Source organism: Panthera pardus, unplaced genomic scaffold (genome assembly GCF_024362965.1).
Source record: "Panthera pardus isolate Hobbes unplaced genomic scaffold, ASM2436296v1 HiC_scaffold_21, whole genome shotgun sequence".
Classification (NCBI taxonomy): domain Eukaryota; kingdom Metazoa; phylum Chordata; class Mammalia; order Carnivora; family Felidae; genus Panthera; species Panthera pardus.
This window is the reverse complement of record NW_026526777.1, coordinates 70256589-70270483: the sequence shown is the minus strand read 5'-3', so window position 1 is coordinate 70270483 and position 13895 is coordinate 70256589. Positions and strand designations below refer to the sequence as shown.

At 50.1% G+C, this 13895-nt stretch overlaps 1 protein-coding gene across 10 annotated transcripts in view; it reads left to right on the top strand.

Annotated features, from left to right (window-relative positions):
• The window catches only part of LOC109261232 (ankyrin repeat domain-containing protein 26-like), a 101909-nt gene that overhangs the window by 27842 nt on the left and 60172 nt on the right, over window positions 1-13895 (top strand). For 2 of the 10 annotated variants that reach the window (XR_008424743.1, XR_008424745.1), the window contains exon 3: window positions 8814-8889. The exons of 7 other annotated variants lie outside the window; for them this stretch is intronic. Coding sequence is in view for 1 of the 3 variants with exons in the window: in XM_053909480.1 (XP_053765455.1) it covers window positions 8826-8889 (64 nt within the window). In the remaining 2 variants the exon portion in view is untranslated. Of the gene's footprint in view, window positions 1-8317; window positions 8890-13895 lie in introns of those variants that run through there. One more of the 10 variants, XM_053909480.1, reaches the window with a different exon arrangement.

Below are 13895 nucleotides of genomic sequence, written 5' to 3'. Positions count from 1 at the left end.
CCCGTGTCTTCATGTGGCCTTCCCTCTGTGGTGGTCTGCATCCCAGTTTCCTCTTATAAGGACATCAGTCACACCAGGTGAGGCCCCACCCTCATGACCTCATTGTGACATAATTACCTCTGTAAAGCTCTTGGCTCCAAATAGATCACATCCTCTAGGGGTTAAGGTTTCAGCATGTGATTGGGGGGCAGGGACACGGCTCAGCCCATCACAGTTGGGGAGGTGAAGGCATCCTGGAAAGTGGGAGTTGGGTAGGTCTTTGAGGCCAGAGGGGTAAACTGAGGTCCCTCGGGGCAGTGCTCGCAGCCACAGCCAGGACTTAGAGCTTAGGGATTTTCCATCCCGGCAACCTTTTGGGGATGGAGCACGTGGGTCCTGGCGGTCACTGCACTAGCCACGGGGGAGGACGCGGGCAGACGGAAGGGCCCCTGCGTCACACTCACTCTGGCAGGCGAAGGGCAGATGGCCACCTCCGAGGGGCAGGCAGACATTGGCAGGAGGGCTACGAGCTGCCTGAGAGAGGGCTGGCCACTGGGAAGAGCTGGGGCTGGCCCTGTGTGTGGGGTGGTCAGCTGCGTTAGCCCTCCCCCCCGTGCTGTCCCCTTCTGTGACACCAGGGCGGGCAGCCTGGGCCAGCCCAGTGGTGCCAGACATTCTCACACAGGATCAGTGAGTTGGAGAAACAGACTCCTGTGTGTTTCTCCTTGATCCCACACTCTTCCTGGACGATCCCGCAGACACCAGAGGTGTGTGGGTTTGCTACACCTCAGGCAGTTCTTCGATGCCAGCCGGGTGGCCGCCCCTTAACCGAGTCTGACGCTAGCTGCCTGGAGTCAGTGTCAGGTCCCACAGGTGAGGGGCCCCAGTCCTGCAAGACTGTCCCCCACTTCAGGTGCAAGTCTCAGATTGTCACCTGTACTTCTTTGTTGGTTTCATTTATTTATTTATTTTTGAGAGAGACAGAGAGAGAGAGCGCGTGTGCACAAATATGGGGAGGGGCAGAGAGAGAGGGAGACACAGAATCCAAAGCAGGCTGCAGGCTCTGAGCTGCCGGCACAGAACCCAGTGTGGCTCACGAACTGCAAGATCATGACCTGAACTGAAGTCGGACGCTTAACCGACTGAGCCACCCAGGCGCCCCATCCCCGTACTTCTTGATGGCCGCATACTGGGGTTCCCCTAGCCCCCTCCTTAGATTTGATCGTTTGCTCATAGGAGTCAGGGAAACACCTAGGTTCACCGGTTTGTGACAAAAAGGTACGATACAGGACGCAGATGAACATCCAGATGGAAGAGGTGCGTAGGGCAAGGTCTGGGGGAGGGGCACAGAGCCTCCGTGTCATCTTGTGGCGCCCTTCCGTCACCTCCATGTTCGGCAGCCTGCTGTCCAAGCCTCATACTTGGGGGGTTTTATGGAGGCTTCATTAACACAGACGTGGTGAAGAGTGAACTCAGTCTGCCTCCCTGTCCCCGTCCGCAAGAATGAGGCATGGGGCTGAAAGTTCCAAGCTTCTCATCATAGCTTGGTCTTTCTGGTGACCAGTCCCCATCCCGAAGCGATCCAGGCGCCCGCCAGGCATCACCTCATTAGAACAAAGCACATTCCTCTCACCCAGGAGAGTCCAAGGGATTTAGAAATTGTGTGTCAGGAACTGAGGTCAAAGGTCAACTGGTAGAATAGAAGATGCCCCTAGTGCTGTGATCACTTAGGAAATTACCAGGGATTTAGGAGCTCTGTGCGGGGAACTGGGGGCCAAGACCAACAGGTACACGTTTTTTTATTATTTTACGGTCAGCAAACTGTTGCCCAAAGGACAAACCCGGCTCTCCACTTGGTTTTGTAAATAAAGTTTTATTGGAACACAGCCACGCTCATTCATTGGCATATGGCTGCTCTCCGGATCCAAGGGTGAAGTTAAATACTTGAGACAGAGACCAGTGGCCAGCAAAGCCAAGAATGCTTACTCCGTAGATCTCTACAGAAACGGTTTGCAGACCCTTGTTTTTGTGCTTCTCTGTCTATAGTTCTAGGTACCAGGTTCACCCCTGGAACTTCCTTGTTTTGCTGAGAACAGCAGTGTCTGCTGAGAACCCGCTTCCTGGTTCACAGACCGCTGTCTTCTCTCTATGTCCTCACGTGACAGAAGAGGGAAGGGAGCTCTCCGGGGTCTCTTTCCTGAGGTCACCGATCCTACCCATGACCTCATCACCTCCCACAGGCCCCGCCTCATAATACCCCCATCACACTGGGGATTAGAATCTCAACATAGGAATTTGGGGGGGAACTGAAACATTCAGTCCATTGCAGGGAGTGTCCTCCTCCCCAGAGCCTCAGTTTTCCTCCTCTGTACATGGGGAGAGTATTACCCTGAACTCTTGGGATGATCCCATGAGGCAAGGCAGGCAGGAGAGAACTTCACAAAGTGCCACTCTCGGGACTTATTCTCTCCATTCTACCTGCTGATAGCCTCCACCTTGCTGTGCTGGCAGCATGGAACCTGGAGCCTGCTTCCCCCTCTCTGACCCTTCCTCCCTCCCTCTCTCTCTCTCTCTCTCTCTCTCTCTCTCTCTCTCTCTCTCAAAAATAAACATCAAAATTTTTTTAAAAAAAATCAATTGCAAAATATTTATTTACACTATATTAACACATAGTATCCACACTTGTAAAAATTGTGGTAAAATACACAACATAAAATTTTGCCTTCATCGTTTTTAAGTTCGGTAGTGCGGAGTCATTCACATTGTTGTGTGGTCAGTCTCTCTTCGTCTCACAAAACTACAGCTCTGTACCCGTTAAGTAATAATTTTCCTTTCTCTCCTCCCCCCAGCCCCTGGCAACCACTATTCTGTTTTCTGTCTCTATGAACTTGCCTCCTTTAGGCACCGCTCATAAGTATTTTGTCTCTTTGTGCCTGGCTTATTTCACTTAGCGTGACATGTTCAAGGTTCATGCATGTACTGGCAGGTGTCAGAATTCCCTTCCTTTTTTTTTAACTTTATGTGTATATTTTGAGAGAGAGAGAGGGAAGGAGGGACAGGCATAGAGGGGGAGAGAGAGAGAGAGAGAGAGAGAGAGAGAGAGAGAATCCTAAGCAGGCTCCACACCATCAGTGCAGAGCCCGACACAGGGCTCTATCCCACAAACCATGAGACCACGCCCCAAGCCAAGATCCAGAGTCGGACACTCAACAAACTGAGCCACCCAGGTGCCCCAGAACTTCCTCCCTTTTAAAGCTGAGTTCTATTGCCTTGAATGTGTCTGCTACATTTTGTTTATCCATTTGTCCATCAATGGACACTTGGGTTGTTTCTGCCCTTGGCTGTTGTGGATAGTGCTGCCGTGAACACGGGTGTGCAAATCTCTCTTCAACACTCTGCTTTCAGTCCTTTGGGGTATATACCCAGAAGAGAACCGCTGGATCAGATGGGAATTTTCTGCTTAATTTTTTGAGGACCTGCCATCCTGTTTTCCTTAGGAACCGCACAAGTTCACGTGCCCATCAGCAATGCACCAGAGTTCCGATCTCTCCATATGTGCACCCACACTTGTTATTTTCCATTTTTCGATAGGAGCCATCCTAATAGGTGTGAGGCGGTCAGTATCTCATCACGGTTTTGATTTGCACTTCCCTGATGATGAATGATGTTGAGCATCTTTGCGTGTGCTTGTTGGCCATCTGTTTATCTTCTCTGGAGACGTGTCTGTCCAGGTCCTTTGCCCATTTGGGAATCAGGTTGTTTTTTGTTGTTGAGTTGTAGGAACGCATCATACAGTCTAGACGTTAGCTCCTTAGCAGATACACGATTTGCAGGTATTTTCACCCATTCCATGGGTGTTGCCTTTTCACTCTGTTTATTGTGTCCTTTGATGTACACAAGTTTGTTTGTTTACTTTGACGCGGTCCATTTTATTTCATGTTACTTTTGCCCGCTCTGCTTTTGGTGTCACAGCCAAGAAATCGTTGCCAAATCATGGCGCTTCTCTGCTATGTTTTCTTTGAGGAATTCTGTAGTGTTCGCTCTGGTATTTAGGCCTTTGATCCATTTCGAGTTGATTTTTGTGTATGGTACAGGTGAGGGTCTCACTTCATTCTTTTCCATGTGGACATCCAGTTTTCTCAAGAGCATTTGTAGGAGACTGCCCCCCCACACACACACACACTGAATGGTCTTGGCATCTTTGTCAAAATCGTTTCATATGTACTGATAGACATGAAGGTTTATTTCTGGGCTCTCTCTTCTTCACCACTTGTGTTTATGCTGGTACCTCAAAATTTGCTAGTATTTTTATTACCATAGTTTTATAATGAGGTTTGAAGTCAGGAAATACCAAACTTCTAGCTTTGTTCTTCCTTTTCAAGATTGCTTTGCCTATTCATGGGAGTCCTTATGACTTTTAGGATAGATTTTCCTTTTTCTGCAAAAAAACAAACAAAACCAAAAACCAAAAACAAAAACACCACGCCAAAACAACATCAACAAAATGCCATTGGGATTTTGATGGCGATTACACGTAGATTGCTTTGGGTTTTATTGACAACGATATTAAGTCTTTCAATCTCTGAACACATGGGAAGCCTTTCCATTTATTTGCATCTTTAAAAAGTTCTCTTGAGGTGCCTGTGTGGCTTAGTCGGTTGTGCATCCAACTTCGGCTCAGGTCGTGATCTCACAGCTTGTGGGTTCGAGCCCTGCATCGGGCTCTGTGCTGACAGTCCAGAGCCTGGAGCCTGCCTCTCTCTCTGTGCCCCTCCCCTGCTCATGCTTTGTCTCTTTCTCCTTCAAAAATGAATAAACATTAAAAGTAATAACAACAACAATAATAATAATAATAATAATAATAATAATAATAATAATAAAGTTCTCTCAGCAGGTTTACTGTAGCTTTCGATATACAGGTCTTTCACCTCCTTGGTTAAGTTTATCCCTAAGTATTTTATTCTTTTTGATGCTACTTTTTTTTTTTAGTGTTTCTTTATTTTTGAGAGAGAGAGAGAGAGAGAGCATGAGCAGGGGAGGAGCAGAGAGAGAGGAAGAGAGAGAGAATCCGAAGTAGGCTCCGTAATATCAGCACAGAGCCTGACATGGGGCTCGAACTCAGAAACCGCGAGCTCACGACCTCTGCTGAAGTTGGACGCTTAACTGATGGAGCCACACAGGCACCCCTGTTTCTGATGCTATTGTAAACAGAATATTTAACATTTTGTTTTGGGATTGTTTATCGGTAGTGTTTAGAAATACAGCTAATTTTCACGTATGGATTTTGTATCCTGCAACATGGCTGTATTTATTTATGACTGCTAACAGTTTTCATTTGGAGTTTCTAGCGTTTTCCGCCCATAAGATCAACCGAAATCATTTCACTTCTTTCTTTCCAATTTGCATACCTTTGGTTTCTTTTCCTTGTCCTAATTCGTCTGGCTAGAGCTTCCAATGCTACGTGAAGTAAAAGAGGCGAGCAGAGGTGTCTTTGTCTTGCTCTTGACTTTGAAGGAAAAACTTTCGGTCTTCCACCATCGCATGCGATGGTAACTCTGGGTTTTTCCTACATGACTTTCATACGTGACCGGTAGTTTCTTCCTGTTCTTAGTTTGGTGAGAGTTTTTATGGTGAACGGTGTTGAATTTTGCCACATTCTTTTTCTGTATCAGCCGTGATGCCCATGTGGTACTTTTCTCTTCGTATGTTAATGCTGGTGTCTTGGGTTGGTCGGTTTTTGTGTCTTGAACCCTCGCTGCATCTTAGCAGAATGTCCTACTTGGTCATGGCACATGTGGAGCTCTCCGGATCCTGCCGAGTTCTGTTTGCCAGTGTTTTGTTGAGCCTTCTGATGGAGTCACTCATTGGAGACATTGGTCTCCAGTGTTTGTGTCATGACTTGCTTGGCTTTGCTTTCCAAGGTAATGTCAGCCTCATGCAACGCAAGTATTCCCTCCTCTTCCATTATTATTATTATTTTAGAAGAATTTGAGGAGGATTGGTGTTAATTCTGATTTTTGTCGAGTCTCTCTCTCTCTCTCTCTTATTTTTTGCTCTTAGTCTGGCTTAAAGGTTTGTCAATCCTGCTGATCTTTTGGAAGACTCAACTCTTGGTTTTGTTAAAACCTACCCTTGTATTTCTTTTCTTTCTTTTGTTTATCTCTGCTGTGACATTGTGATGACCTTCCTTCTGCTAGCTTTGGGTTTTGTTTGTTCCTCTGTAGTTCCTCGAGGTGTCAAGTTAGACGGTTGATTGGAGACCTTCCTTGTTGTTTGAACATAAGCACTTCCAGCTGTAGATGCCCCTTGTACCCTGCTTTCTTTACATCCCCTGGATTTTGATACGTTGCCTTTTCCTTTCCATTTGTCTCAAGATACTTGCTGATTTCTCTTGTGATTTCTTCTTTGACCCGTTGGTTGTTGGAGACTCTGTATGGTTTGGGGCACCTGGGTGGCTCAGTCAGTTGAGTGTCTCTCTCTTTTTTTTTAATATAACTTATTGCCAAACTGGCTTCCATACAACACCCAGTGCTCATCCCAACAAGCGCCCTCCTTAATGCCCATCACCCATTTAGCCCATCCCCCCACGCACTTCCCCTCCAGCAACCTTCAGTTTGTTCTCTGAATTTAAGAGTCTCTTATGGGGGCCCCTGGGTGGCTCAGTCAGTCGAGGGACCGACTTCGGCTCACGTCATGATCTCACAGTTCGTGCGTTCGAGCCCCACATTGGTCTTTGTGCTGACAGCTTAGAGCCTGGAACCTGCTTCGGATTCTGTGCCTCCCTCTCTCCCTGTCCCTCCCCCACTTGTGCTCTGTCTCTCCAAAAATATATAAGCGTTTTTTAAAAAAAGAGTGTCTTAAGGCTCAGGTCGTGATCTCACAGTCATGGGTTCAAGCCCCGCGTCGGGCTCTGGGCTTATCAATCTGATGGGTGTTCGAGAGCAGCCACTGTGGGGACCCTTGAAGCAGGGGAATTTTATTCTCCTGAACAGGTTACTGTTTCAGCCAGAATAGAGAGACCAGGTGAGGTTTTAGGCAAGTAACACTGCAGGCACCCTGTGCGCCAGGCTCTGTGCTCAGCACATGGTGTGCGTTACCTTGTTCAGTCTTCCCGCAGCCCCATGAGGCAGGTGCTGTTCCTGTACGCCCTTCACCCAGCGAGAAAACTAAGGTTCAGGGAGGTGATGTGATTTGACTGTGGAAACACAATCAGGAGCCACAGTGGCCAGGATATGGCAGCTGGAGCTGAGATGGGGCAAAAAAAAAAGTCCTGAGCCAAAAGTCCAGCCATGGCTTCCGAGCTTTGTGGCCTTCAGTAGGCCAGTTTGCCTCCCAACCCTCAAGTTTCCACACGTGTAAACAGGGCCGGTTCCAGGGCTTTGGCTACATAGTTTTCAGACTTGGAAATGCCGCTGGCGAAGCCCAGCTTAGAGCTCGCTGAGCTCAGAGGTCAGCGCTGTTCACGGGGCGAGTGCTGACTCGGTTGTGTGGGGCAGACACTGCAGGGCATGGCCAGGGATGCTCTGAGTTCTGTTTTCCCCTCCAGGAGGCACCCGCAGGGAAGGGGAGAGGGGCATGGAGAGCCTGCGATCGCTCTCTGGTGGGTGCACTGCTGAGCTGGCCTGGCTGAGGCCGAGCGGGTCACGGGGCAGCCAGGAAGGGAGCGGCTGCTCATGGAGGGGTTGGATTCAGAACTGCTCCTGTTACCCCATGTCGCAGCCCTGGCGATGCAGAGCTGGGACCGGCCTTTGAGGTCATCTCTCTCGGCCTTCTCAACCTCAAGGTGGCGAAACTGAGCCTCTAGAGAGGAGAAATGCATGGCTAAAGCCCCATGGTGACTGGGGGCTGGGCAGGCCGGGGGCCAGAATCCAGCAAAGCAGAAGGGTGTTCAGGCCACTGGTGAGTCATCTCTGTGAGCAGAGGCACGGCTGCCCTTTCAGCACTGTGTCGCTCACTCCTGGTGCATCAGGGGCGCTCAAAAAAGATTTGTTGAGCGTGTGAGGATAGTAGGAAAACACACCCCCAGGGAGTCAGACAGCCTGGAATTCGGTGTCTGCTCTGGGCCAGCTTTACTTCTCTGGGCAAGTTTGCTTCACTTTGCTGAGCCTCGGTTTCCCAAATTGAGGTCACAGACCCAACTGGAGGTGCCTGAGCAGGGATTGGAACCCAGAGCTGCTAGATTCCAGGCCTGATTTATCACTATACCTTCCTGATTCTTTTATATGCTTGTTTCCCCTTCCTTCCTTCCTTCCTTCCTTCCTTCCTTCCTTCCTTCCTTCCTCCCCTCTCTTTTCTTTTCTTTTCTTTTCTTTTCTTTTCTTTTCTTTTCTTTTCTTTCTCTCCTTGCTTCCAAAAATATTTATGGAGCACCTGCTATGTGCCAGGCACTGTTTTGGTCTCCATGGATACAGAAGTGAACAAGATAGGTGAGGCCCTGGCCTCAGGGAATTTATATCTTAGAAGAAGGTAATAGTAAGCAAGTAAACAGGACAGGAATCGCATATGTACCCAGAAGGGACTGTAACGAGGTGTGAGTGGTGTCAGGGGAGGGCTGTGTCAGATAAGGGGCTCAAGGAAGATGACATTTCGTGTGACGCCTGAGAAGAACCAGCCACGCAGAGAGCCTGAAGAAATAATTCAGTAAAACATGATGCTCTCACAGGCCCCAGGCCTCAGACCTACAGAAGGCGCCATGAGGAGGGCATGGAAGGAGACAAGTTATCAAAGCACCCCAGATGGCCTCAGAGGGCCAGGAAGGACGACACGGCCCTTGGGGATGACCACACCCTGGGTCGCGTTTGGGTCTCCCCGTCCAACTGCCTCTGCCCTTCCAGGTGAAGCAGATCATGGAAGAGGCAGCCACACGGAAGTTCGTCCACGAGGACAACAGCCACATCATCTCCTTCTGTGGTGAGTCCGTGGACCCTGACCTGGAAAGGGGCTTCTTTCTCTGTGGGCTGCCTTGGGGGAGTGGCGTCTTTGTGCAAGGATTCTCACACCGTGTTTTGACTTTGTGACTCTGAAGGTCTTTTTGGATCCCCGGGGGGGCTCTGTGAGGGAATTTGGAACCACGGAGAAGTCGAGAGAAGAAAGGAAGAATGGCCTGTGTACCCAGCAAGAGCTAGTCACTGCTGACGCTGGAGGGACTGTCTTCCCCTCCTGTGGGCTCAGTTCACGGCTACCCATCCCCCTAGTGATGTTGGTCGTGCATCTGACGACAGACTCTGCACCCTTTCCTCACCCTCCTGTGGCTGTTGCCAAATGAAGGGGGAGGATGGATGGGCTTTAAAAACATAGGGAATTGGGAGCCATTGATCCATCCTAAAGGATCATGTCCAGCTGGCTCAGCAGAGGAGGCAGGCCTAGGGCTCGGAGCTTGACTTGTATCCTTGAACCAGCTGTGCTCACAAGATTCCAGAAATAACCGTGCTGCCAGGTTCTTACTGTCCTTCCACAATGGCTACAGACACATGTTTTACGTGTCCCCACAGTCAGGGTTCAGCTTCTAATCCATGTGTATGTATAAGCAGGGATGTTTCTTTCTGCCTGAAAACCTTTTCATTCCATGACTGGAGTGTCTCGCAATGGAGGACGTGCTGTATCTCCCCTCTTGCGCTCTTGGCCCCGAGGAGAGGCCAGAGCGAGGAGACCTGGTCGGCCCTCAGCTTCATCCAGATGGCTGGAGGCACTACCCATGGGAGCACATATCGTGACCTGGGAGCCCAGTGCTGTCAGGTTAGCCCCTTTGCAGCCAGGCAGACCTGGGTTCGAATCCCTCCTCTGCCGTTTGTTTGTTGGGTGACCTTGGCAAAAAAAAAAAAACAAAACTAAGTTTATTTGGAGAGAGAGTGTGTGGGCAGAGGGAGGGCAGAGAGAGAGAGGAAGAGACACGCAGAGAGAGAATCTCAAGCAGGCTCTACGCTGTCAGCGCAGAGCCTGATGCGGGCCCTGAACCCATGAACCATGAGATCGTGACCTGAGCCGAAGTTGGATGCTTAACTGACTGAGCCACCCAGGCGCCCCCAGATTTCTTTTTAAAGTGAGATGTGTTTATTTAAATTACATATATGTGTGTGTGTGTGTGCGTTTATATATTGTATGTGTATATATAGGTTTATATATATATATGTCTGCATATGTACATGTGTATATACGCATAAATGTTAATGTGAGAATGTATACATGCCTAATTTTTTTTTATCCTGGACATCTCTATTTGCAAAGAAAATAATAGGCATACTTCAGAGTGTGCGGCCGTGCTCACCCGTTGAAGATTTAGAGGAATAGGTTGGGATAAAAATCATGATTCTCTAACTGCAACCCCAGTGTTTGGATGAGGGAGGAAGGGTGATGTCATGGCAGGGTGAGGCCTGCAGGGGCTCCCTGTGGTGTCTCTGCTCCATTGTGCCTTAGGAGCCATTGTCAGAAAGACGCGAGGCATGTCTCCAGTGCTTAAACAGTTAATTAACTTATTGCAGTCTAAACAAAAGTGTAGTGTGTGCAAGCAAAAATGAAGAAATTTCCGAGATGCTCACCCAGAATATATTAAACCCATGGGCAGATTAGGCAGTAGGGTGGGCCTCCGTTCAAAGCCACGTAATCGCTGGGGCACTTGGCTGGCTCATTCAGTAGAGCACGTGACTCTGGAGCTCAACGTTGTGAGTTCCAGCCCCACGTTGGGCGTGGAGCCTCCTTAAAAGAAAAAGTGTAATCATAAGGTTTTGAAGAAAGTCAAATAATTGCCAACAAAAATAAACCAAGACAAGCAGTTGCACCAAACCTCTCGGGATTTCTCCTTGTGTGCAACATAACCTGGGCCAGGCTCTTAACCCTCAGGCTGCTGGAGTATTCCTTCTGTGGAGTCACAGTAACTAGAACTCTCACTTCTTGGGTATTTTCCACAAGGATTAGGTAAGGTAAACCTTCACACTGGTCTCATACCCAGCAGATACCCAATAAGGAGTAGCTCTTACAAGATGCTCAGTTTTTCCATCAACGTCGATTATGCTCCTATGATACACCAGAGTGAGCTCCCTCCCAGTCTGCTGTGTAAGACAGAAGATAAGAAAATACTCAATAAAGCGCTGCTGAAAGTACCAGAAATAAGACTGGGGCCATCAGAATGGCCTGCACAGGGACTGTTTCCCGGGGGGAGGGGGGTGGGGGGGACACTAAGGCCCAGAGAGGGAAAGCGATTTGCCTGAGGTCACACTCAGGCAAGTCAGTGATAGAGCCCAGGCTACTGCCCGGGTCTCCTGCTCTGAGCAGGGCTGGGCGGGGTGTCCAGGGGAAACACAGACATGGGAAGATGATGACAGTCCTCTCTTCAGATCCTTTGTGGCGGCACAAGTGTTGTGAGCACACCTTGGGCTCAGACCTGGCTTTGGATCCCAGCTCGTCTGGGTGGCCCTGGGCAATTCAGTTCCCCTCTTAGGGCCTCAGTTTCCACATCTGAGACCTGGAGATGGCGTTCCTTTCTTCCTTGGCTGTGGCAGAGATGGAATGGGATCCAAGATGTTAGCTGTTCCTGGAATCACAATGGTGGGGACGATCATGTGATTCTTCAGCCCAGATAAAGCCCACCAGTCCTGTGGTCAGCCTCCCCTCCCTCACCGACAGGCGTAACAGCTAACGTCCCTGCAGCGCTCACTATGTGCCGAACTATGTGAAGCGCTTGCCGTGCATTTTCCCCACCTCGCTTGCTGCAACCATGTCAGAGGCCTGTTCGTACTTCCCCATTTCACAGATGAGGATACTGAGACACAGAGAGAGGAAGTCATTGCCCAAGGTCACGCAGCCGGTTAGTGTCTGGGAGAGGATATGAACACAGACAGTCTGACCTCGGGCAGCAAACACAGGTTAACTGCTAAGCTCTCCTGCTCCCTTTTGAGGGAGTGGAAGGCAGACAGACGTACGTGATTTTCCTTTGATGCTTTCGTGGATTTTGCGATTCTGGGGCGCCCCGCTCTCCAAGGCGCCTGTGTGTGGCTGAAGACCTGAGCTGGGCTGGGTGCTGGGGAGCACGGGTAGGGCAGGGCCTGCTGACCATCGTGTCCCTGCAGCGGCTGTAGAGGCCTGCGTCCTGCATGGGCTGCGGCGGCGGGAGGCTGGCTTTCTGCGCAGCAACAGGATTGCAGCTCTCTTCATGAAAGTGGGCAAGAACTTCCCACCGGCCGAAGAGCTGAGCCGCAAGGTGCAGGACCTGGAACAGCAGATCGAGAGCGCGTGAGTGCGGAGCATGGGGTAAGGGCTGGAGCGTTCCCGCAGGGGACAGTCCAGGCTCCTCCCTGAGCTCTGCCAGAACCCGCACCTCCTGGCACTGTCTGCACTCTGCTTTCGCTCCTCAAACCCGCCAGACTCTTTCCTACCCCGGGGCCTTTGCACATGCTCTACCTACCACCCGGTTCACACGCCTCACCTTCCAGGGCTGGTGCCTTGTCATCATTCAGGCCTTTCCTCAGTTAAGGGTAAACTCCAACCCTCACCCCATTTCTCTTACGTATCACTGCTTATTTTCTCTCCTGTGGTTATCACCACCTCTAATTATTCATTCCTTTGTGTACTTTTCACTTGATTGTTGTCTCTCTCCTCCTTGGCTCTGAACTCCATGAGAACAGGCCACTAAAATCTGTTATTCCCCATTTTGTCCCCCGTGTCTGGACAGTGCCCAACACCTGGTAAAATGCTCAAGAAGTGATTGTTGAATGAGTAAGTGTCTGCTGTTAGCCAAACCCATTCCGCATGCAGGAAGACCAAGTTTAATGAAACTACTGTGGTCTCCATCTGCATGGACCAGTTGCTGACATTGAGGCAACAAGGGGAACGGTGACTTCACTCACATGTCTGGAGGGCTGATTTCCTGGGGGGCGGGGGGGGCGGGGCCTGAGGGCATGTACGCGAGAACCTCCCACCAGAGTCCCGACCCGCACAGTTTGACTCTAGGCCAGAGCCGCGGTCTGGAGCCTGGTCAGGGCTGGCAAAGAGGTTTCAGCTCCCGTTGGTGCTGGCAGCCGCCCACAGGACCTTGTTGTGAAAGATTCCGGAGCCGTGATTGGGCTTCACGGGAAAGAATGTGTGGATTGATTCGCCGTGTGTGTGACGGGCAAGAGAAGGAGAGAGAGGCGCACATGCCGTGTGTGCCGTGGGTGATCACTCCACCTCAGCGGGTGGGAGATGGTCCTTTCCCTCCCTTGCAGGCCTGCCAGCCCAGAGCTGCTGGCCACAACTGTGGGACGGGCAAGGCTGTGGACTTAGCGTCACCGGCTCCCTTTCGGAATCAGACTCCTCAGCCACTTGGTGTTCAAGGTGCCTTCCAGTCCGTATGCTAAATTCCCAAGTGTTTGCTGATAACTTCCGAAAGGGAGCGATTTCCATGGGCCTTCCATAATATCGGGAATGACTTTCTCATGGAGGAATTAGAGATACCCATGCCAGGTGGTAGGAGAGAGCCATTCATTTCATTCATGCAATCGCTCATTCATGAGAGAGGGAAGGGGAGAGAGGGAATGAGAGAGAGAGATGAAGAGAAGTGTCGCCCTGAGAATCTGGCTTGCCCATCAACAACAGTATATGAAGGTGTCTGTTTTCTCGCATCTTCACACTCACTGGGTGTTATCATTTTTTCAACACGTCACCCACTTGCCAGGAGCAAGGTGGGCTTTTGTTGTTGTTTTAGTTGCCGTTCCTTCATTCCCTAGAGAGGTTGGGCATTTTGCTGTTTGCATATGCAAAAGGAGGTCCTGTTGGATCTCCTTTTTTGAGAATATTCCTCCTCCTCCTGTACTGGTCTTGAAGGTGAAACCAGATTCAGGGCCTCCAGGAGAATGTGCGGAAGCTGCCGAAGCTGCCCAGCCTGTCCCCACTTGCCATCAAGCACCTGTGGATCCGCACTGCTTTGTTTGAGAAGGTCCTGGACA